We start from the raw sequence: 22031 nt of genomic DNA, 5'->3' as shown, positions 1-22031 counted from the left end.
TCCACTCTGGTCTGCTTCCCTCCATCCTGGGCCAGCACCTGTCTCCCTCAATCTATAGCTGCCCCACAATCTTCCTAAAAGAGCGTCCACTGCCTAAAACCAGCCCAGGCCGCCGTGGCCCCCAGAGCCTGAGTAACCCCACTTCTGCTTCACACCCCTGCCCCCCTCACCCCTTCCTGGCTGACCCACCCGCCCCCAGCCGCGGACCACCCTGTGCCCAGAGGGTTCTGCCCGTGTTCAGAGCCCCATCGGATGCAAGCTTCCCTGACCCGCACTCAGTTTGCTGTGGCCTTGCGTCACCTCCACGGCGGGGCCACCATGGGGGAGGCCCTTCTTCCAGCCCCTGTTACGGAAACCCTGTTCCTCTGAGCTGCATGCATGACCTCCACACTTGATGATGAGCAGTAACTACAACACGGGAACACGGACGACTCTGAGCGTGAGCATCAGACGCAGCGCTGGGTGCTCCCAGCCCAAACCTCAGCCCCACTGACCCACGCCACCTGACCACAGACCGATGGTGAGCAGGGGTGGCACCCACCATGCAGCCATAAGCCGCTTTCTGGAAAAAGCCCCAGGGGTCACCGACATCCTTGCTGCCTTGTTCCAGAAGCTGCATGTATGGCTACAAACAGCGAGCTGGGCTCCAGCCATTCCGTCTTCCGTTTGCTCTGCTGGCTTCCTGAGCAAAGTCTAGGCTGTTATAGCCCCAGCCAAACACGTGGGGCCCCCGCCAGCCCCACGGTCCAAGTAGAGTACGCATGGGGTTGCTACCACCTGGGCCAAATGGGTAGCCTTTCAGACCAAACTTCAGAACCTTGAAAAGCATGTGGCTTCCTAGGTTGTAGGAGTAAAGGGATGACATCTTCCTTTTAAAACAGTTTATTTTATCGGCTCTCAATGCTATAAGGTCACTCTTGCTGACATTTTTCCTTGTGAGCTTCATCTGAGGATCGCAGGGTTGTTTGAAGTGCTGTGCAGAGGTCCTCTGCGGTCAGAAGCAGCTAGGTGGTTCTAAGCAGGGCTGACTCTACTGTGCAGGGGACATGTCTAGAGACATTGCTCATGGTCATAAATGCAGGGGTGCTGGTAGGGAGAGGCCAGGGACGCAGCTGAACAACCACACAAACAAGGCAACTCCCAAGACAGAGAATTACTTGGCTCAAAATGTCCACAGTGCTGACGCTGAGAAACCCTCATGGATAAAGTCAGCAAAGAACACCAAAGGGGCAGTTTGTTCTAGAAATGCCTCTGGGTGGAGGGCTCCTGTTGTTCACGCCCAGGACACATGCTTCCCATGCTTTCGAGCCAAGACCTCATTTTTCATCATTAACTGGTAGTGGTGAAACGGTCTATAATCCCCTCAACTTGCTGTAAGAATGCACAAGGCTGAGGGGCACCTGGGTGGCTCAGACGGTTAAGTGTCTGCCTTCGGCTCAGGTCATGATCCTAGGGTCCTGGGATCGAGCCCCACATTGGGCTCCCTGCTCAGCGAGAAGTCTGCTTCTCCTTCTGACTCTGTCTGCTGCTCCCCCTGCTCATGCTGTCAAATAAAAAATCTTAAAAAAAAAAAAAAGAATGCACAAGGCTGAGATTCGGGGGCAGGAACTGGGGGGCTCGGGGGTGTGGTGTCTGCAAACGTTTCAGGTCACGAAACCCTAACCCCTCCCCCACTGTGCCTGCCCTGCCCTGCCCCGAATTTTTCATCCCACTTCTCACTGCAGAAGTCTTCAGACTCTTGTGGAATGACACGTTTCTTTCTTTGAATCTTCCTCTCTGAAGTAAGCGTGCAGATGGACAAGGCTCCTTGAGGAAGGCCAGTGATGTGACGGATGCATTTCCTGAGCTTCATGGAAGATGCTCACGCTCAGAGTCGTCTGTGTTCCCTGCTGTGATCTGAGCGGACCTGCGCTGACTCGTGCCGGACAGGAAGGGGCCATGCTAGCTGCCCCTTCCTACACTGGGAAGCACGCTGCACAGGAAGCAACGCACTTGCTCACGCTTGTGGAGTCGCTGCGTCTGGAAGCACGCGGGTGAGACAGGGATGTCATTTAGACCCAGGGCGAGTCCGCGGAAAAATGCCTGGTCTGCCCGGGCCCCTCTGGGCCACTTGCACTGAGCACCCTGTGTGCCTGGCTCCCTGCATTTCCCCAAGCCACACGGACGCGTCGGTGAGCAGACACCCGGTAGCGGCAGAGACAGAGACCCAGCCGTTCAGGGACCTCGGGTCTCAGGACTCAGCATGCGCTATGGGTTTATTGTCTCTTGGCTCCACATGCATCCTTCTTCGTCCCGCCTCATGGGGTAGGAACTGGACGCTGTAAACATGTCTCCTCTGCCTGTGGGCAAGGTCAGGCTTTGTCTGTCTAGAGTGCAGTGACCGGCCGTGTGCAGGATGCCCTGCGCACTAACTCCTCGGGGAGCTTCTCCAACACCCCGTCACCCAGAGCTTGCAAACCAGCCAGCTGCTGGCGCTCTCCACGCGGCGGTGGCCCTGGTGGGCTCTGGTCTGGCTACACCCTCTGGGGGGCGACCAGCCACAGCCCCCAGCCCCGAAGCTGTGTGTCCCCCCAGCAGACACACCTCCAGGGAGGTCTGACCTCAGGCTTTGTGGGGTGGGGTCTCCCGCTCAGCCTCTGAGCTAGAAGCTGCCACGCTTGTTCGCTCTGTCTTCCTCAGGGCGCTCCTTCAACCATGTTAGCTAAGAATCATTGTCTTAAGCACTCCCCGTTGCAACCTCAGGTGTGGTGTCTGCATCCTGCCTGGACCCCGACTGCCGCACCTTCCCCACTCAGCTTGTTAGGAGGCGAATGCTCGAACTTGTAGCCCCTCGGTAAAGGGCTCCAATTCTGCTTCTGGACGCTCCCCGTCGAGTGGGGTAAGACCACAGCGAGCTGAAACTGGAACCAGGACTGGAAATGCAAATGCATCGGTCACGCAGCTCAGGATGCGTCCACAGGCAGGAGTCCTTCGGTCTGACTCCTGGAAGCCGGGGGAGCAAAATGAGCCTGTGGCTCACAGAAGGGGCCGGAACCAGGAGGGCGGATTTCTCATTCAAGGAGGGAGCCCCATACACCAGACATCCTGAGGGTTCCCTGCGGAAGCTGAGGCATGGCTTCTTCCCCTCGATGTCGGCCACCCAGGCTGCCACTTAGTGACATGCAGCTCACCAGCGCTCCCAGACTCCTGCTGGCTCCAGCCCATGAGACAGGGCAGTTGGGGTTCCAGAATCCGGCCCAGGACAGCTAGTTGAGCCAGGTACTGCAGGTTGGGGGGGGGGCGCTGTGGGGCCCGCACACCCTCCAGGCCTGACCAGCAGACCCCCAGGCATGGCCGTGTGGCCATGCCCTCATAGAGGGCACTCAGGTCCCACGCAGGGCCAAGTTGAGAGTCTGCTGCATGCATTAGGGCTGCCGGCGAGCTCACGGGCTTGTGCTTACTCACGACTGGGGAGTCTGACCGTTAACGGGGCTGTTCTGTCTCCGCCCCACACACTCCTTCCCTGCTGTCTTGCTTGCACCCCTCCCACCATGCTCGGGAGCACTGTCCTTGTTAACAAACCACCTGCACACCCTCGTCTGACCCTGACCAAAGCCTGCCCCCCACGCCCACCTCCACGGACCCCATTTCCCTGGAGCCCCCTGGAGCCAGGGCTCTTTGTTTTTTACATGCCGCCCATCCCACACACGGCCCACCCTACCCTCCGGGTCCCTCCACACCACTGTCCCCCGCCTCTGCTGGGGCCTCCTGCCACACTGACCGCCGCTGTCCTCGGGGAGCCCATGCCCATCAAGACCGTCCCCCATCCCAAGCTCCTCCTCAGCTCCCTGCCCCCCCCCCCGCCCCCCGGGCCTGGCTTCCAACATGGGCCACGGCTTCCTCCTGCAGTACCGCTCCTGGGTCAAGGTCAACAAGGGAGGGACCAATGGGGAGGCCACATGAAAACTGTTTACAGTCTCTGTGCACTCATGGAACGGGGTCCAGCCCCTATCACTAGGGGTACACCGCTGGTACACCCAACCCCCACCTAATTCCAACACATCCCAAATGGTGCATCAGGAGACAGGCCAGCACAGTCTGGAGGGGAGCGCTCTGTGACCTCTATCTGACCTCACCATGCTTCAGGTTATTTATCTGTGACGCGGGAGAAAATAGGCATCTCCCTCCAGGACTGCCGTGAGAGTTACAGGAATTCAGCGTGCCCGGTGCCAAGCAGATAGCATCCGGTAAGCATCAGCTGTGGTCACACCTATCCTTAGGACCGTGTGAGTGCAGGACGGCTCGGAGCCAACAGGGACGTGGCTGCTGAGCCCGGAGCCTCCTGTGTGAGCCCACTCCTCAGGGGCCTTAGCCCCGGGCTTTGTCCTCCCCGCGCCCCAGGCCCATTTACACGTCAGGGCCTGCGGATGCCACGTGGGAACCAGACAGACACACGGAGCCGAGGGCCCAGGTCGCCGGCGGGGGAGGGGCTGCCCACCTTTCCTGCTGTGGAGACAACGAGATGCTTCTCGGCCTTACTGGGACTTAACTGGGACGAGCACCAGCTCTCCTTGGAGCCTCTTCAGACTCTGCAGGAACGGCGGCCCTTCGGCCGCGGGCAGACCTGGGCGGCTGCACACACGGAGCTGCCCTGCCCTCTCCCGTGTCCGAGCTTCTCCCTTGCCCTCTCCCCATGTCTGAGCCTCTCCCCTGCCCTCTCCCCGTGTCCGAGCCTCTCCCCTGCCCTCGCGTCTCCCCTGCCCTCTCCCCGTGTCCGAGCCTCTCCCCTGCCCTTTCCCGATGTCCCTGTGTCTCTCCTGCCTCAACTGCACTGTGACCTCCCCCTCTGTGAGCCCGGGCCCTATACCTGCAGGCCTCCCGTCCGCCAAGGCTCACCTTCAGGGTGAGGCGGGGAGACCTCTCCCCCACAGGCTGAGGAAGCCAAGGCAGAGACTGCAGGGCGCGAGGGCTCCCCTGGGAGCCAGTGGCTTCCAGCTTCCGGTGGTCTCTGAGTTGGGTGCCTGGCAAGAGGCCGTGGGCCCGTCCCTCGGGGAACAGGGCAACACGCGGCTGAGCGCCCGCTCGGGGACACTACAGCAAAGAGAGCTTAAGGCCGAACAGGAGAACCTGCTAGGAGTGAACAGGAGCTTCGCCGCATCCACGGGGAATGGGTGGTGAGAGGTCAGAAAGTGCTGTGTCCCCAGGCTTGGGGGTGGGGGGCACTGTGGGCAGCTGTGGCCAGCCCCACGCTCGCCTGAGGGCATCTGTCCTGCAGAGAGATGCCCCATGAGCCACACGAGGGGGTAACGCTCTGAGAACATGGGCTCAGGACGCTCGAAGGGCCACGGCCCCACAGCAATGCCTCCTCGCGGGAGGTGGAGCCCCGGCCCATTAAATCTACACAGAAGGCGCCACGCAAATGCCCCTGGGACGGGCACCAGAAGGGGCGGCCACTTAACCCTTTATGGCCTGAGGTTTTGTTAACAAAGCTGGGACAGGTGCTCTGACACGGGATGGGGTCGCTCCTGCAATATTAGAAAAAGAGAGATCTTGACAGAGTCTCCTATTTACACGATGTATTTCTGTAATAGGCCACCCGGTTGTTTGAAGCAAGATTATAGCGTTTGGAATATGGGGCAGCTGAACGTCCTTGCCAGGGGCCATAAAGGGTTAAAACTGCATTCCGATGACAGGGGCACACAGAATATCGTCTTAGAGCCTTGAAGATAACAAGTCACTCCACAAAGCCGAGACCCGCGCAGCCAGCTCTGAGCAGCACCACTGGCTCTCAGTGCTGGAGGCACTGGGAAACCTCTAGCCTTTCTCCCCGGGTTCTGGGAGCTCGGGGCTCAGGCCCTCCAACTCAGGATGCTCAGGAAGCGTTTCTGCGGGCTTCCTGGGCATTCTTTCCCTCGGTCCCCACCTACCGAACCCTGGAGTCCTGTTGGCGAGACCGGAGTAGGCGTTCCCGCTGGGCGACGAGGTAGCTGGGCTGGAGAGAGGGCTGTAGGAAGAGGGGTCTGCTGGGTAGGTGTGGCTCGTTCCAATCCCAAAGGGAGATGACTGAGTCTTGCCAGACTGGGAGGGGATTGGCTACAATTCAGGCACAGCGAAGAGAAGGGGAGCATCAGCAGCAGGCCCCTGCCCCCGGCCCCTGGCCCCAGTGGCTGACGGCGACTCCCCACGGCCCTCCTGCCCCACTGGGTGCAAGCCTGGCATCAGGCCAGCACGTGTGGGGCCTGCATCTCTGGGGCAGGTCTGGGTGATGGTCTGGGTCCTGTGGCTTCTGCTTATGGGGTCCTGGGCTCTACAAACTCAGAGAAGGCCCCTGGGCCACCGGACGCCCACGTCACAGTGACTAGCAGGGAGCTGGGGGTCCTCACGCACTCCTGGCTGGGGCAGACAGGTCCAGAGGAGTCCTCACGGAGCGTCTGTGGATCTGCCCCTTCCCCCGGCTTCCCAGGCCACCACTGTGCGGGGCCAGGCTGCTGAAAAGACGGGGCTCCACTGTCGGGGCCCCTCCGGGGCGGGGGGAGGCTGGTGCTCAGAGCGCTAACCTGTCTCGGAGCCACAATCCAAAGAAAGCAGGTCCCGGGTGCTCTGACCCGCTTGGACCCGGGAACGGCTCCCTCACCAGAGCCCATACCTGTCCGGGAAAGGGCGGCCGGCTCCCTGTCCAGGCCACCTGACTCTGGTTCAGTTGCCGGGAGATTTGGGACATGTTCTGGCCCGTTGACGAGGACGACTGGATATCATTCACGCCGGGCACGTGGACCACTGAAGAGCTAGAAGAGATGAAACCGCATCTGTCCCGAGGAGCCGCCTCGCCCACCACGCCGGCCCCCGGGCCACCTCCCCGTTTGCTCTGGCTGCCACCTCTGTCCGTCCGTCCGTCTCTCCAGCACATGCCTGGACAACAAGGCCCACGCATGGCAAGCCCCCCGGTGTCCCTCTTCTCCCCGGGGCTCCCTCTGTGTCACCGCCGTGGTCTGCCTCCTGAGTCCCCGCACCCCCCGGGGCCCTGTTCTCTCCTCCAGGACGCCTATACCCCACCCCGTGTCTGGCTCCCAGGGGACGACTCTGAGGGAGAAGCACCTTAGCATAAAAATCAGCCTCAGCGTGGACCCACTCCTCTGTGCTCTGGTTAATTTGTCCCTGTGGGGCGCCTATAGGGCTTCAGATTTAGGAACCAGGCGCGGGCTGTCAGGTGGTTGGCTTTGGACAGGAGAAAGAGCCTGTCAGGGGACACCTGCCGGCGGCAGGGGGACTGGTCTGGCCACCTGGAGCACGCTGCGGGCTACCTGCCCCCTGCCTTCCCTGCGTCTTCGATGTCCTCCCTCCGGTCTGTACGGGGCACCTGTGGGGTGTGTCCCAGGTGCCCCAATGCCCAGCCCCCCATATCTCTGACCGCTGTCTGTGCTCCCAAGCACAGGGCAGATACTGCGGATGACACAGTACCACCCAATGCACTCATTAAAGGTGGGAAGCTGGGGAGACTTCTGTTTGGCTTCAGGCCCTTCGTCCTGGGAGCAGCTCAGTGCAGGAGAGCGCTGCGTGCCCAGGAGGGAGCCGGGCAGGGGGTCGGGCTGATGGCAGAACACTGGCGCAGGTTTTGAAGAAAGGCGGGTAGAGAAGAGTGGGTAAAGTTTCAGTGCTTGTATCATACTATATTTTCTGTGCTTTCTGGTTCCTTCTAAGATAGAGAGGCTCCAGGGATGTCAGTACCTTCCTGTACGAGCCTTTCCAGAAGCGGAGAGCATTCCCAGCTCCCTGCACGCAGCGTTCCTTCCCCTTGCTCCCTCCTGATGAACCGATGGCCGCAGAGGCCTTTACTGATCACCGTTCTCTATGGGGGGGGGGGGTCTCTCCCCACCCCCTCAGCCCTCATGTCCTCCCAGGGCACTGGCAATGAGAGCTGGCCCCTGTGCCCCACTCCCCAGGCCCCCTGGACTAGAGATGCCTGCCTCCGGGCACACAGGCGGGGGCAAGGCAGCCGGGACCACGGCAGGTCTCAGGGTGAGGGCACAGTCAGGGACCTGCAGTAACACCTCCCCTGGAGCTCAGGGCAACCCCTGCCTGACATTCGTCCCACACCCTTCCCACTCACACCAGCACGGGCCCTTCCGATTCACAGGAAACCCGGCTCATTCCACAGGCTCGGGGCCTCCCAGGCCTCCCTCCCTCCCTCCTCCCACAGATGAGCAGTGAGTGAACACCTTCCCGATGCAGGCTCTGCGCAGGGGCCGGGTCCTCCCATAGCCAGCTGGCCGCAAGCCGGCCCCTCCTTCTCCATACCTGCCCTCTGGCTTCCGTTTCCATAACAACAGCCTCACCCCGGCTCAACATCTCGAGCTGGACCACGGGTCCTATGAACCACCAGCACCCTCCCTGTCCACGCTGCCCTCCGAACTTTCTCCCAGACCCCATTTCCACAGGTCCCTCTTCCCCTCCGACCCCCCGGCGTGGTATTCGAGGCCTCTGCAGCCTCCTCCTGTTTTGCCCTGACTCTGAGCCTCTCCCATCTCTCTGGCCTCTCAGGCCTTGTTCAGCACGTTGCGGAGGAGGCCCCATCGCCTCATCAAGTGGCAAAGTGACCTTTGCTGTGGGCTCAGCTCAGCAGTCGGCCAGGCCTTTCCGGGCCCTACGGTCCCGTCCTCACCTCCGGTCTCCACTCCCTCCCCGCTGCCCTTCGTCCGGACTGAGGACCTGTGAGCACGTGCAGCAGGGCGGTGAGGACGGCCGAGCAGCCGCTCCCCGGGGGCCGCCACCTCACCCCACTGGCCCCAGACCAGAGACCTGCTGCCTGTGGCCCGCATGCCCGGAGCTGCAGAGCAGGCTGCGTCCAGTGAGACCCAGCTGCACTGGCCAGAGCCCCTCCGAGATGTCAGTCTGCTAAAGTGATCTGCTGTTTCTCCGGGAGGTCTGTCCGTGGACCGATGTGGGAGCATGAGCCTTGTCCTCACCAGCGAGGGCAGGGGCCCGGCCGGGTCCACTCCCTGGGGTGGTCAGTCCCCCCTGCCCAGTGCTGGTCCCCGTCTGCACCTGGACGCTCCGCTTAGGCTCTGGCCAATGAGCCAATGGCTGGGCTGTGTGAGGAGCCTCGCCCACCCGGGCTTGGGTCTGGGACAGTTCTAGTGAGTCTGGGCGTTTGGTGGGTGCACGTGAGGACCCCGCACCCTCCTGAGGGCCGCCAGTCTCCTCCCTGGCCGTTCCTCCCAGTCTCTACTCCTCCTTCCCAATGGGCAAGCAACATGTCCAGTAGCAACGCACCGAGGGCTCAGAGGGCAGAACCAGAGCCACCGGCATCCCAGCCCGGCCCAGAGCCTGCAGGACGGTAGCCACCAACTGGTGTTGGCAGAATTTGCCACACACGGAGCCGAGCTCTGAGGCTTCCACTGAGGGGTCTGTCTAGGTGGGGGCTTCCCAGGTGAGGGGCATCCTCCCGCCCCCTGGCCCCCAGGCTGGCACGTACCTGAAGGCCTTCCCAGAGTGTCCCGGGGGGAACGGGCTTCCCTGGGAGTAGATCTGCTGCGTTCCTGCCGCAGACGCTGAGCTCATCATCTTCTTCTCCGCTAGGAAGAGCACAGTGCGGGTCACATTCAAGGGCTTCCCGTCCTCCAGACCGTGGGGCAGGCAGCCGGGGAGCAGGTGTGGCACTGGGCGTCCCCGAACAGGACGACACATCCCGGCCGCCCATCCACGTGCACCTGCCCTGCCCTCTGCGCACTCCGTCTCCGGGGGGCCTTCTCCGCATGGGAGGGCACCGGGCTGTCCTCCAGCACCGAGGCCGGGCCACATGCACCGGAAGGCAGGCCCTTTCCAAGAGTTGGGAAGACGGAGAGAACCAATGGGAGTTCTTCCTCAGACGTGACTTTACGGACTCCTTCCAACCCCGTGGACGGAGCACGGGGCAGTGGTTGGAGGACCGGCTCTGTTGCTCGGAGCCCAGCTCCGTCCTACGGTCAGGGGGGTGGCCTTGGACGTGTTGGTTATAGAGCCTCTCACTTCCCTACAATCTCAAAACTCCTACACCCATTGCTCGCACAACCTGACACCCCACCCACAGCAAGATACTGGAATAAAGGACGTCAAAGTTAGTTACGTGGCAATAATTTTGTGCCTAGACCGACCCCTCGCCTGTACCCATCTCTGGCTTGGTGGGGGGGTCCCCCACTGGGTGGACATGAGCAGTGACTGATGGACACTCAGGCTCCGGGGCTTGGGGCCGAGGGGGCAGGCTTCAGCGGCCACGTGCCGAATCTCCCACCCGTGCAAACCACGTCTGTGACGTTTTGATACACTGAAGCCCTGAGCAGTTTTCCTGGTCCATTTCCTTGGCTGCAATGACAGGGCGCCCAGTGGAAAATCCTAGAGGATGGAAGGGGCTTGGGCCCTTGAGTGTGCATTCCTGACACCGCCCGCAGGCCTGGGTCTTGCAGATAAAGATGCAGCTCAAGGTTTCAGGAGAAAGGCACCCGAGGGACTTCTCGTGACTATTCACTTAAGGTAAGCTATTTTTTTCTCATGTATTTTGGTTTTTTGGTGGTTTGGGTAAATGAGAAGCACATTTTTTTTTTCCCTAACTGCTCCAAGACATTTGTAGGGCACAAAATTACGTATGTGAAGATTCTTGATTTTATTATTCGATCTTCTATATCTTTCTTTATAACTTTGATCTACTTGACTTGTTGGAGATGAAGAAATGCAGATTGAGATCTCCCGCGGCAACTTGGCTTTATCAGGATTTTCCTGTGTTTCTAACTATTCTTTCCCATGTTCCAGTGCTCATGACACACATACCTTCACGTTAGGCCGCACCTCTTATCTGTGTAAAACAGCCCTCTTGGCTCACAGCGCTCGGCGACTGTGGGTTCCTTCCGGGGTCCGCGGGCACCAGGCCACCCACCCCTCCGGGCTCCACGGTTTCACGGCATGCTGTTTGGGGGACAGCATATTCTGGCAGCCTGTGATTCAGGAGCTACCATCCAGGAGCCCTTGAACACCAACCGATTCTCCCGCTCACGACATTCATACTTTCTTATTATTTCACTTGTTCTTCTGAGTATTTTGCAATTTGCTAAAAATGTCCTTGTCTTTTCTTGGAAGCGAGACTTCCTTCCTTCTTTTCTCTTCCCTCCTTTCAAGAGTGGTTATTTTTAAACACACTGGAAACTGTGCTTCTCTAGAAATGTCAGAGAAAAAAAAACATACATGCCGATGAGAAATTTCTGTTTATGACCCCTAACCTGAGATGCATCCGGATCTTTGCCGAATTGATTTGGTTCTGGTTTTTCTGTACCTTTTGTATCTTCCAGCCATTTGTACCTTGATTCTCGTGTTCTTCCTTCACGCTCCTGCTTTCTCAACCCGTCACTTCCACTCCCGTGTTCTGTGTTTTGATGCATCCCGCAAACAAGCCCAGTCTCTGGCAGGCCGCGCTCTCGGGAGGCCTGGGTAGACGGTGCGAGTCTGGGAGCGTCCTCCTGCGGCTTCCCGTGTGTGAGCGCAGCCTCGGTGGTGGACAGGGGTGGGCTCTGCCATTTTCCTTGTCCGTCAATTCTCCCCCTATTTTGTCATCTTTATGGGGAGGCATCTATGCCTGTGTCGCATTACAGCTTCACACGGATTTCCTAGAAATGCTGCGGGGTCTGGTCCAACACCTCAGGCTTCTCTGAGGGGAAGAGAAGTCTTTTAGACGTGCTACCATTTGCTCTCTTCCCTGCCAACATCCAGAGCCACTGACGAAGGTGTCTGGGGGCCAACAGGTCACCGCGCCACACCGGTGGGCACGCACGGCCCTCGTGGGAGACCTCGATGCCACCTTCCTCGCTTCCTTAGCGGTTGGTCCGAGGCCCGGTGGGAGCGACGGCCGTGTCTGCACCACATGTGCAGATATCAGGAGGGCTGAGATTTGCTCTTCCATCTGCCCCAGCTCCTCAGTCCTGTAGACGCGCATCTCCACGCTGCCTTTGGGTGGGTCAGCTGCCTTCTCCCCTCAACAGATCCCAACCACACTGCACCTTGCAGACATTCCTTGACCACCAGAAAATGGAATCCTTCTGCTGAATTTTGGAATGATACAGACCTTTCCAGGTTGTGTATTTTGCTAATCTTAGTGGTAATCTGGCTGGAAGGGGCAGTTGCCCACACAGGCTTCACAGCACAGCTCGACCTAGAACACACCATTTTCTCCGGCGACAACACTAACGTAGGCAGGCAACCCGATGACCGCGCCAGTGAATTCTGGGCATCCACGTGCCATTCCTTCCCAACCCTTGAATGTAGAAGGCGTGGGGGCTCCAGGGAACAGGTGAGCGAGAGGCGAGGCTCCACTGGGACTCCTGTACCAGGTGCTCTTGCACACTGAAAACCCACCCCGCGGGAGCCTCTCCCTGGGTGGGGGGTAGGGCTGTCCCCTGATGGCCCGGCTGCAGCACCCCGCCCCCCACACCCTCCAAGCCGCAGCGGCGTCGGGAAACTTACATGCGCTGATCCCCGCAAACATCTCGGCGAACCGGGGGTCCCTTTCCTGGGAGAAAATGGTGTCTGCCTTTTCCACGGACTTCCCAGCTTCGTGAACACCAGCCGGCAGGTTGGGGACGGGAACCTGTTTGCACATTAAAACACAACCGCATCCCACGTGTGAGAAACAGAACACGTGCTTCCAGCCTCGCCTTCGTCCAGTGCCCTCCATCCCACGTCACTGACGTTTCGGGCTGGAAGGTTTTACAGGTGGAGGGGGGGCTTTTCTGTCGATGAAGGCCAAGGACAGTCGGGGTGGGGGTGTGAGCTGGAGGTCACAGAAAGGACCACGGAGTCACACCGACGACTTCTAGGAAGATAAATAATAATCAGCGTACCCTAAAACCAGGAGACGTGAACATACGGTCTAGCGTAGGAGACAGACACCTTGCGGTTTCCCTAGACAGCCAGCTCCGGATGCAGCAGGAGCAGGAAAGGCAGAGGGAAGAGCAGGAGGCTAGGGACAAGGGGCAAGGGAGGGAGGCAGCGCAGGCAGAGCGGGGACACAGGGCAGGACCGGGGTGGGGGCAGAGAGGGACCAGGCCAAAGGCAGGACAGACGGCTGGGAAGCCGAGGGCTGACAGGGTCCGGAGCTGCCTCCATCGGCTTCCGAGAGTGTGAGGATTAGGGCTCTGAGTCGGGAAGCTACCGGCAGCCCCCGGACACTCTCCGTACTGGCCACAGCCTGCCACCAGGCTTCCCGGGTCCCACACCCCTCACGGCCCAGCTCTGCAGAAGGGTCACAGGGGCCCCAGGGGAGCGAAGTCTCTGTGCTGAGGGGCTGGCCAGAGCACTAGGACCTGCTGGGCTGGGCTGGCGGGGGCGTCAAGCTAAGGGTGGACTGCAGTTCCCAGCGCCAACCAGGAAAGGCTCTTCCAGAAGCTCACCTGTGATAAGTCGTAGGAGGACAGCCCATCCCGCTGGTGCACTTCCAGCTCGGCCTGCTGCTGCTGGAGCTGCCTGAGGGACAGGAAACCAGCAGAGTCACCCAGAGCAGACGTGGAGCCGCAGGGCTGGACCGGAACCTGCCCCGAGCCGAAAGCGGCAGCAGGCGACCCCGACGGACCTCCAAACTGGTTTTGGTGTTTGTTTGTTTTATTTTATGATTATTTTTTAATGTCCCAAATCAAGAGTCCAAGCTCTGTACTTCAGGCTGACAACAGTTAGGAAATAAACTGTGGTTTATGATGTCATTTCATGCAGGTAAAAAAAAAAAAAGACGTTAAGGCCAAATTCAGACGGACCCAGAAGGCTTCAGTGAGTGCCAACCAGTAGGCTGGACGGGGCCTGCGGGACCTCATCCAGCCCTCACTCGGGACCCCCACGGCGTTACTTTACGCCCCCGTGAACAGTTCAGAGAGGCTGCCCAGGTGTCCGCCCACCAGCGGTCACGACCTCACGGGGCCAGGACCTGACGCCTCTGACCCCTGCTCGGGGCTCTGCACGCTCCCAGGCTGCTCTTGGACAGAAAAAGCCTCCTTCTAGGGAATGGCTGCTTTATGTTTTAGAATATGGAAACCAAGTTACTTCCAAGGGACAGCGAACCCTACAGCTCAGAGTCTAAACATGGGGGAGGATGACAGCATTGCTCTCAGCTCTAAATACCAACAAGAACGAGAGGCGAACAACGATCAGCAAATAATTGACCAAAATCACACCCACACCCCGTACCCAGGAGTCAATGGGGAGGACGCGAACAGGCCGCTCAAGCATAAATACACACATGTGTAACACACAGAATACGAATACTCATGTGACCAGCAGGTAGGGAAACCTTTTCACCAAATAGTCAAAGCAAGTGCAAATCAGAACAGACCCGAGAACAATTCTTCACGACCAAGTTGGTAAAAAACTACGTTTACAGGGTGGCTTGGTGTGGAAAGGTCACACGCCGCCGGGGAAGCGTGGGTGCTCACAGCCTTCCCGGCGGTCCCCGTTAGGTTTTGCGGACTCATCCACGGCCTCCAGGAGTTGCCCGCTGCTGGGGCCTGTGCAGGGAGCTTACTCCGTGGCCAGAGACGAGAGCAGGCTATGCAGAGCTGGCAGTGAGAGGGGACGACTGCATGAACGTGTCCATCGATTCACTGCACGCTCCCCACGGTCCCACAGCGGCTGCCGCGAGGACCAACTGCAGACACTGAGCGTGTGGTCAGAGCGCGTGGAAAAGTTCAGGACAAAACGCTCTGCGTGCTGTGACTATGGCCACGAACAGCGCACGGCTTCGGGACGCAGAACAGCATCTCTTCCGTGTTCGCACTAACCGGCTGGATCTTCCTTATCCGTTGGCGCCGTGTTTCGAAGCCAGGACAATCTCCGTGGGTCCCTTGTGAATATCTCCGAGGTGCAGGTCGTCTCCCCCATGCCTGCCCAGTGCTCTGAGCCCGGAGACAGCAGGAGCCCTCGGAGGGGAGGGGGGCCGGAGGCACCGGGGGCGGGGGGCGGGGCAGGGCAGGTACAGAGAAGGAAAGTCTGCTGGGGAGCCCAGAAGTCACTGCGGGGAGGGCAGGTGTGGGGGTGAGCCGGCCCAGTCAGAGGAGCGTCCCCCAGAGGGGCCCCTGTGAGCGCATCTCCACCTCTGGATACCTGCAACCCAGATGAGCAGACCCTGGGGCCGTGGGAGGACCTGGGGGGCCCCACGCGGGAGGAGGCCATGTGGACCGGCCAAGGGGGAGCTGCCGACTGCAGAAGGCCAGCAGGAAGGACACCTGCGCCCTCTGTGCATTTGCCCCGAGCCCCTGCTAGGGGTGTGCATTCACAGCAACTCTCACTGGGCTCACAAAGGGAGCCCAAAGCCCTCCAAGGGGATATTTCTGAACTCCCTTTACAACAGAGCGCATTGAGGCCCAGAGATGCCGGGGTCTGCAGAGAAGTGATGATGCTCTGCAGAGGGCTTGGTGCAGTGGCTATCGCTCACAGCATATAGGACACCCCACAGCGCGGAGGAAGCCCTGAGCTAGCCACCGGGGGGGGGGGGGGGGGGGGGGGGGGGGGGGGGGGGGGGGGGGGGGCAGTGACGAGACCCAGTGGGAGGGGTGGCCGGCCAGGAGCCTGACCTCAGCAGCAGATGCAGCCCCTGCTACCTTGGGGTGGGGTGTCCCCAAACTCTTACCCTGCTGCCCCCAGCCAGTCCCTCCACTGGCTGGACAGCTGGAAGCCTCAGAACAGGGGGCACACGCCGTCCTGTCCACAAAGGTTAATGTCGGCTCTCGGACACCCACACGCCCACTGGCTGGCGGGGGTGTAGACAGAGCACCTAGGCCGTCTAGGCCCCGGTGCGGGCTGTCTGGGTGACTGACCACTTCTGCTCCCCAGAGCAGAGCAAGTGTAGGTGATCGGGTCCACAGCCCCCCCCCCCGAGACCGTGACTGCACGGGCCACTGGCCAGTCTGCCTCCCTCCTCTGCTGGGGAGCTTGCGGCTTCCCAAGGCAGCCCGCTCCATCTGTAGACAGACGCAATCATGAAAGTCTATGCCCCAAACAGCCCAAGTCTACCTTCCTACCACTCCCATGTGTTCTGATCCTGCTTCCCGAGAAACACAAAACAAGCTGAATTCTGTACCTGAACTCCTCCCCCAGCAGCCAGAGAGACAGACAGTCTGGACACCGTTCACGCCCCGCCACGCCCTTCACGTCCGCCCCTGGCGTGTGTCGCCCCCAGGGAAGACCTCTTAGAAGAGGACCGGGGACCGCTGAGCAGTGTATTTAGATCTAAGCCCGGACGGGCCGTCTGTCCCGGGAAGTGCACTGAAACGTCTACACCAGGCTCTGTGCTAGACTCCGGGGGAGAGGGTGAGGCATCCAGACCCACGCGGGCGGGGCCCTGACGGCGCGGACAGTGTCTGGGAGGACAGGAGGCAAGAAGCACGGTGTGATGCATTCGGAGCCAGGGTGCGGGGAGAACACAGCTTGTCTCCCGATCTGGGTGGCAGAGCCCAGGGGAAAGGTGAGCCAGAAGACACAGACGTCCCCCCAGGCAGTCTGCACCTGCACCTGCAACACCAGGAAACAGGGGCACTAAAAAGAAATTTTTTAAATTGCTATTTCAAAAAATTTAAAGAGAATATAACGATCTGTAGAAAAATCACAACTTTCCATATTTTCCTATTCTCACTTTACAGTTTTGCTACTGTTTACACCCCGAGGGCCCCACCATCGCTCGCTCCTGGGGCCCCTGAAGCCTGAGTGCAGAGCTCGGGGTGGGACCCTTCCTGCACCATCCTACCTCTGCACCCTTCCCGCTTCACAGACACAGAAAGCGAGGCTCAGAATCCCAAAGACGTGCCCGGGATGGTGCAGGCAGGATTCAGACCCTTCTGTGTGCTACAGACCCCGCACTTGGTCCCATGACGTAACAAGGACCACTGCCCACATCTCCCATTCCAGAGCAGCCGGCCTGACCACACAGTGTCGTGGACCACCGGGCGGGAGAGCAAACCTGTGCTTTGGGGTTTTTGTGGGATCAGAGCAGTGAATACCCCTCTCTTCCTTCCACAACTTCCCCAGAGCCCAAGTTTCAGCCCAGCACTGCTTGTCCAGGGAATACCGGCCGCTCCTGCCTGTGACCCAGCCTGGGTCCGGCTGGAGCACAGACCGTCGGGGAGTGGGGAAGACCCCCACAAGGGGCCGTGGGCCGGGCGCCCCAGTGTGGGCCTGCGTTGCAGGGAGGAAGGGCCTGTGCTTCCGCTGTGTGCGAGGGTGTCAGTTAAGGGCCAGAGGCATCCGGGTGGGAGTGTGCTCTCTGCTCTGTCCCCTTCCAGGCCTGAGGAAGCTCCTTCCAGGGGGATGTAGGAAACAGGGTCTCCAGTGTGGCCGCAGATCCCCTGGGGCCTAACCTCACTCCCTCTGTGGTCCGGACACGGCCACCCCATCCTGCAGACTTTGGTCTCCGCGCCCACAGCCGCGCACCCATGAAAGAAGTGCTGACTCGCAGGTCGCCCGTCCTGGGAATAGGCCTGAGGAGCTTTCTTGGACATTTCACAACAATGGAATAAAAATAAACCTTGGTGTGCTTGCAAATTCCCAAGGGGGGAAATGTGGCTGCTCCCAACTCTGACCAACAGCCTGTGTGTGGGCCCGGGCCTGGACGCAGCAAAGTGCCGCCTGCCCCCCAGTCCCCTGGGGATGAGCGCGGATGACCCGACACGAGATGCGTCAGGCCCGGGCTTCCTGTCCGCGCGGCCTCCCTGCACCGGGGACGGCAGGAGGCCGGCGGATGCCGTTAACGCTGCCGGGTGCCCCGTGGCCACGGGTCTTACTCAGCGTGTGTGTGTGTGTGTGTGTGTGTGTGTGTGTTCGGCCATGGGGGGGGAGGGGGGTTCACCTGGAGGCAGCAGAGATCGTGCCTCTGGGAGAACCGGGGTCTGGTGACAGGGCCCCTGGGGCTCCCCAAGCTCGGCTAACCAGAGTGAGGCTAATAATGCCCCCGCTGACCGAGGACGGTCTGCATGCCCATCGGGAGGACTCCGGATGCCCGTCCGGGGCTCTGCAGTTGACTCCACGGGGCAGGAGCGGGAGTGTGTGCCACAGCGTGGCTCCTGGGGCCACGTGGGCTGCTCGGTGGGGGCCGGGTGGAAGGCGGGGGGCTGGTCGGAAAGAGGATGGAGGATCCCAAGACAGGGCGGGGGTCTCAGCAGGGAGCTGGGGAAGACACAGGGAAGGAGGAGATGGACGGAGACTCCCAGACAGACGCTGTGGGACCGTGGTCTGCTGCAGGTGCCTGGGGCGGCAGGACGCGGGACAAGTCCCAGGCTGGGGCTCCACGACCGGCAGCGTCGCCCCCCGCCCCGCACCCTAAGCTCTGCAGGGATGAGGAAGGTCACCTCGCCCTCACTGCCCACTCCCAGGCTCCTGGCCCCTGCAGCCCCTCGGGCTCTCACAGAGTGTGTGGGGACGGATGGCTGGCTCCGAGCCAGGGTGCCAGCGGGGCCGGGCACGGGGGAGGCCTAACAAAGCGCACACACTCCAGCACAAAAGCAGATGTGGTCGTGGAGACCTACGGTGGCTTTGGACAGTGCTGTCAGGACATGCCAAAGGACAGCGTCAGATCCCTCCTGAAGAGGGGCCGGGACGGGGAGCGCTCAGCCGCTAGCTCACATGTGCACAGATATGCCAACAGCTCGTGCTCAAAGCAGCCCATGCCATGTCTCCACAAGACAGAGCCAGCCCCGAGCCCCGACACGGCACAGACAACGGTCATGCGGGCAAGATCCGAGCGTGCTTTCTGCGCTTGCTCCCCACTTCCCTGCTCTGACATCACGTGAGCAAGCGTATGGGTGACGGAGGCCTTCCTCTTGGAAGCTTTGCACACATGCTAACCATCTCAGGCTCCGTTTCTCCGGAAGTTTCTTCTGGATGCTCCTGACTGACGGCAGCTCGGCTCGCCATTTCCGCCCCAGCACAGGGCACGTAAGGACGTTCCCGTAGCACATCTGCCCGCGCTGCGCACCTGCGGCGGGCTCGAATCCTGGCCGTCACTGCCCGCAGCCAACATCTCCAGCCACCTCCACCAGGGAATGTGCCGCCGTCGGGCCTCTGAGGGGCTGTTCTCATCCCCTCTGACCCCACAGAGCTGCCAGGAGCAACAGTCCTGAGACACAAGCGGGGACACGCCTGTTCGCTCGGGGCTGCCTGCCTCAGAGGAAGAAAGCCAGGCCCCTGCAGTGAGCGCCCTTGGGAGGAGGGTCCCTCCTGTTCTTCTGCACGTCGGACCAGCGCTAGCTGCCGGGAGGCTGTCTTGGAGGCCATGGGCAGATGTGCTCATTCTCTGCCTCCTGCGTCCTCACAGCATGCATCTATCCGTCCCTCTGCCTCCTTGTGCTCTCCAGGGACACGGCCCTTCCCTGGCGGTGGGTGCCCTGCCTGTCCTGGAACCTGCCACAGGCCCGTGTCCTCCCGCGGCACTTGGTGGGCACCCACTGCATTGAGTCTCGACAACAGCACCCAACTCGCACGAGGGACGCTTGTACAAACACGGGAGTGAGTGAGGAACGGTGAAAAGTAGAACAAAGCCAAAAACCCAGGAAGGGAGATTCAGTCTGCTCTCTGACCCGAATCTAGAGGACGCTGCCAGGTGCCTGCCAGGAGCGGGTCTGAACCACGCAGGGGTGGCCTGGATGTGCTGCAGAGCCGATTCATGGACGGGCCAGCCTCGGGTCTGACAGCAGGGAGCAGGCTGTCCCCACGACACCCCGAGACTCCTCCCATCGCCTGGAGGGGCAGTCCTCGGCCCCCGCAAGCCGGGCAGCACGCCCCCGGCCGTGCGCAGGTCACGTATGGGAGGGGGGCGCGAGGCAGCCGGGCGGACGGGTGAGGGGGGCTGCATCAAAGACAAAGACAGCTCTCACTGATCCAAGCCAGTATGTTGGCATCAGAAGGTTCTAGAACAGCGTCCAGGGCCCTGAATGCCTGACAGGCTTGCCCGTCTGCACGACTCCCAGTGGTGGCAGCCGGTGTGACCACAGGGGGACCAGGAGGCCCACGCTGCAGCGAGAGCCGACGCTGAGCAAACCAAGGCGGCATGCCGTCCTCCCCCGGGGCTCCAACTGCCCGTCCGGCTGCCCCCCAGGCCGCGAGTGCACGGTCACCCCAGCCTCGCAGACCCGGGGAGGGAGATGGGACTGCGGTCGCCTCCCCACTCTCCGAGTGAGGAGCCTCCTTCTCCCCAGGCCGGGGGAAGCCGGGGGAGTAACTGAGTTTGCCACGTAGCCACGAGACCGTCTCAGACACGGGGAAGAATAAAGCCACGCTGTTTCTGCACGCTTGGGTCTCTGACTCCTATGAGCTCCTGCTGGTCCTGCAACCAGGAACGTCGTGGCTGGAAGATGGAACCAGAAGAGCCGGAGCGCTGGGCAGGCCAAGGGAGAAGGAGCAGAGGGAAAGGAGGTGGTCACACACTTTGGGGGGATGACCAGTGGTGATGGGCTGCCCGGTCCCTACACCTGCTGGGAAAGCGAGTTAGCAGAGCTGGGGGCCAAGGCCAGGCTGTGAGGGGTGACGAGGAGATGGACAGCAGGGGGGGCCCCAACAGAGGGCTGGCAGAGAAAGCTCCGAGGGCCAGGGAGACCGGGGTCTTCCCTGTTCAGGAAGCCGGTGCCTACGCCAGGGTCTCGGGAGGAGCCCACCGCAGGGCCTGGACAAGGAGCGTGGCCCTCGGAAAACAGAGGATGTGCTGGGAGGGCCCGGTCGGCCCCGGGGACCCTCAGTCCCGCCAACAGGAGGCAGGACGATCTGCCTGGAGCTTGAGGAAGCAAGTGGGGCAGTGCACCTCCGGAGCCCAAAGCAGGTGGCGGGCAGCCTGCAAGGGGTGGACCGGGACACGGCGCACCCTCACGGTGTCTGTCAGCCGGGGCCGGCTCCGGGCCCACCGCGCCGCCCACGCTGCTTCACACACACCGTCTACGCGCAGGACCTGAGGCACAAGGTTGTTCTTCTCCCCACTTTACAAACAAGGCAACTGAACCCTGGACAACACAGTGACTCGTCCAGTGGGGGCCAGCGCTGAAACCCAGGTCAGCCACCGCGAGCGGCCTCACGTGAGTGGACCGGACGGTCCAGTTCTGTGCCTTGTGGGCCAGGAGCAGGGCTGAGGCTGAGACACAGGGTGGGACTGCCCAGAAAGGAGGCGACTGCAGGGGGCCCTGGGGGCATGCCCCAATCCAGGGAGCTGGGAGACACGGGGGGCCAAGGCCCCGAGCAAGCTGCAGGCTACGGTCACTGCTGGGGTGCCTGGCCGGGACAGCTGTCAGATGAGGAGGAGGGGAGGAGGCAGGGGTGACACCCACTCAGAGCTGGGCCCGGGAGAATGCAGGACGGCGGTGCCACCGACCAGCGTGGGCACACGGGGATGGCTCCACGGCGGCAGCTCATCTCAGGCCCCGGCAGCCCGGGGGTCCCTGACACCGACTCACACAGGCTTGGGCATCATTTTGCCTTTGTTCACACTGGTTCTCTGGCCTTGCATTTCCTCGAGAATAAATCCAGACATGCCTCTCGCTGGGAGCCTGACCCCAATCCTCACGGCAACCCCACAGGAGAGGTGTTATCACCCTTTGCCCAGAGGGGGCAGCGAGCACTGACAAATAACACAACATACAACTCAAGGTCACGGGAAGCGGGGGTCAAGCCCGGACCCCGGGGCCACGTGCTAGCACGCGTGGACACAGGGTGAAGCCAGTGGTGATTCTGGGACGGCAGGGCCTGCAGCAGGAGGAACGTGCAGATGACTAGGCAGCAGGGGAACTGCGTGTCCCCACAGCGCCATCCCCAGCCCCGGCCCCCAGCCTCGGAGCTGCCGCAGCCCCAGACTCACTCCCTGGCCCTGCTTCAGAAGGGCCAAGAAATCAGGCCCTAGCAGCCAGCATGCCGGGCAGCCGGAGGGCACCTGCAGGGCACCCGGCTCACCCCTGCTGGGCTCTGCGTGCTGGGGGCACAGCGAGGCCGGGGGAGCAGGATGCCTGCATGGGGTGGGGGCATTCCCTCGGCCTTGGGGTTCTTACAGGAGGGAGGGGGGATGGGAGCATGGCGGGGGGGGG

General features: G+C 61.2%; 1 protein-coding gene across 9 annotated transcripts in view; it reads right to left on the bottom strand.

Moving 5' to 3' along the window:
• ARNT2 (aryl hydrocarbon receptor nuclear translocator 2) overlaps positions 1 to 22031 on the bottom strand; it is a 190423-nt gene that overhangs the window by 8179 nt on the left and 160213 nt on the right. For all 9 annotated transcript variants that reach the window (XM_073882167.1, XM_073882161.1, XM_025893128.2 and 6 more), the window contains 5 exons: positions 13389 to 13461; positions 12463 to 12586; positions 9452 to 9551; positions 6626 to 6764; positions 5907 to 6072 (listed from right to left, as the gene is read on the bottom strand). In XM_073882167.1, the coding sequence (XP_073738268.1) occupies positions 5907 to 6072; positions 6626 to 6764; positions 9452 to 9551; positions 12463 to 12586; positions 13389 to 13461 (602 nt within the window). The remainder of the gene's footprint in view (positions 1 to 5906; positions 6073 to 6625; positions 6765 to 9451; positions 9552 to 12462; positions 12587 to 13388; positions 13462 to 22031) is intronic.

This window comes from Callorhinus ursinus, unplaced genomic scaffold (genome assembly GCF_003265705.2).
Source record: "Callorhinus ursinus isolate GAN/ISIS: 27379988/994484 unplaced genomic scaffold, GSC_fseal_2.0 scaffold45, whole genome shotgun sequence".
In the NCBI taxonomy this organism is placed as follows: Eukaryota; Metazoa; Chordata; class Mammalia; order Carnivora; family Otariidae; genus Callorhinus; species Callorhinus ursinus.
The sequence above is the reverse complement of the archived record's forward strand: the minus strand, read 5'-3'. Positions and strand labels throughout refer to the sequence as shown.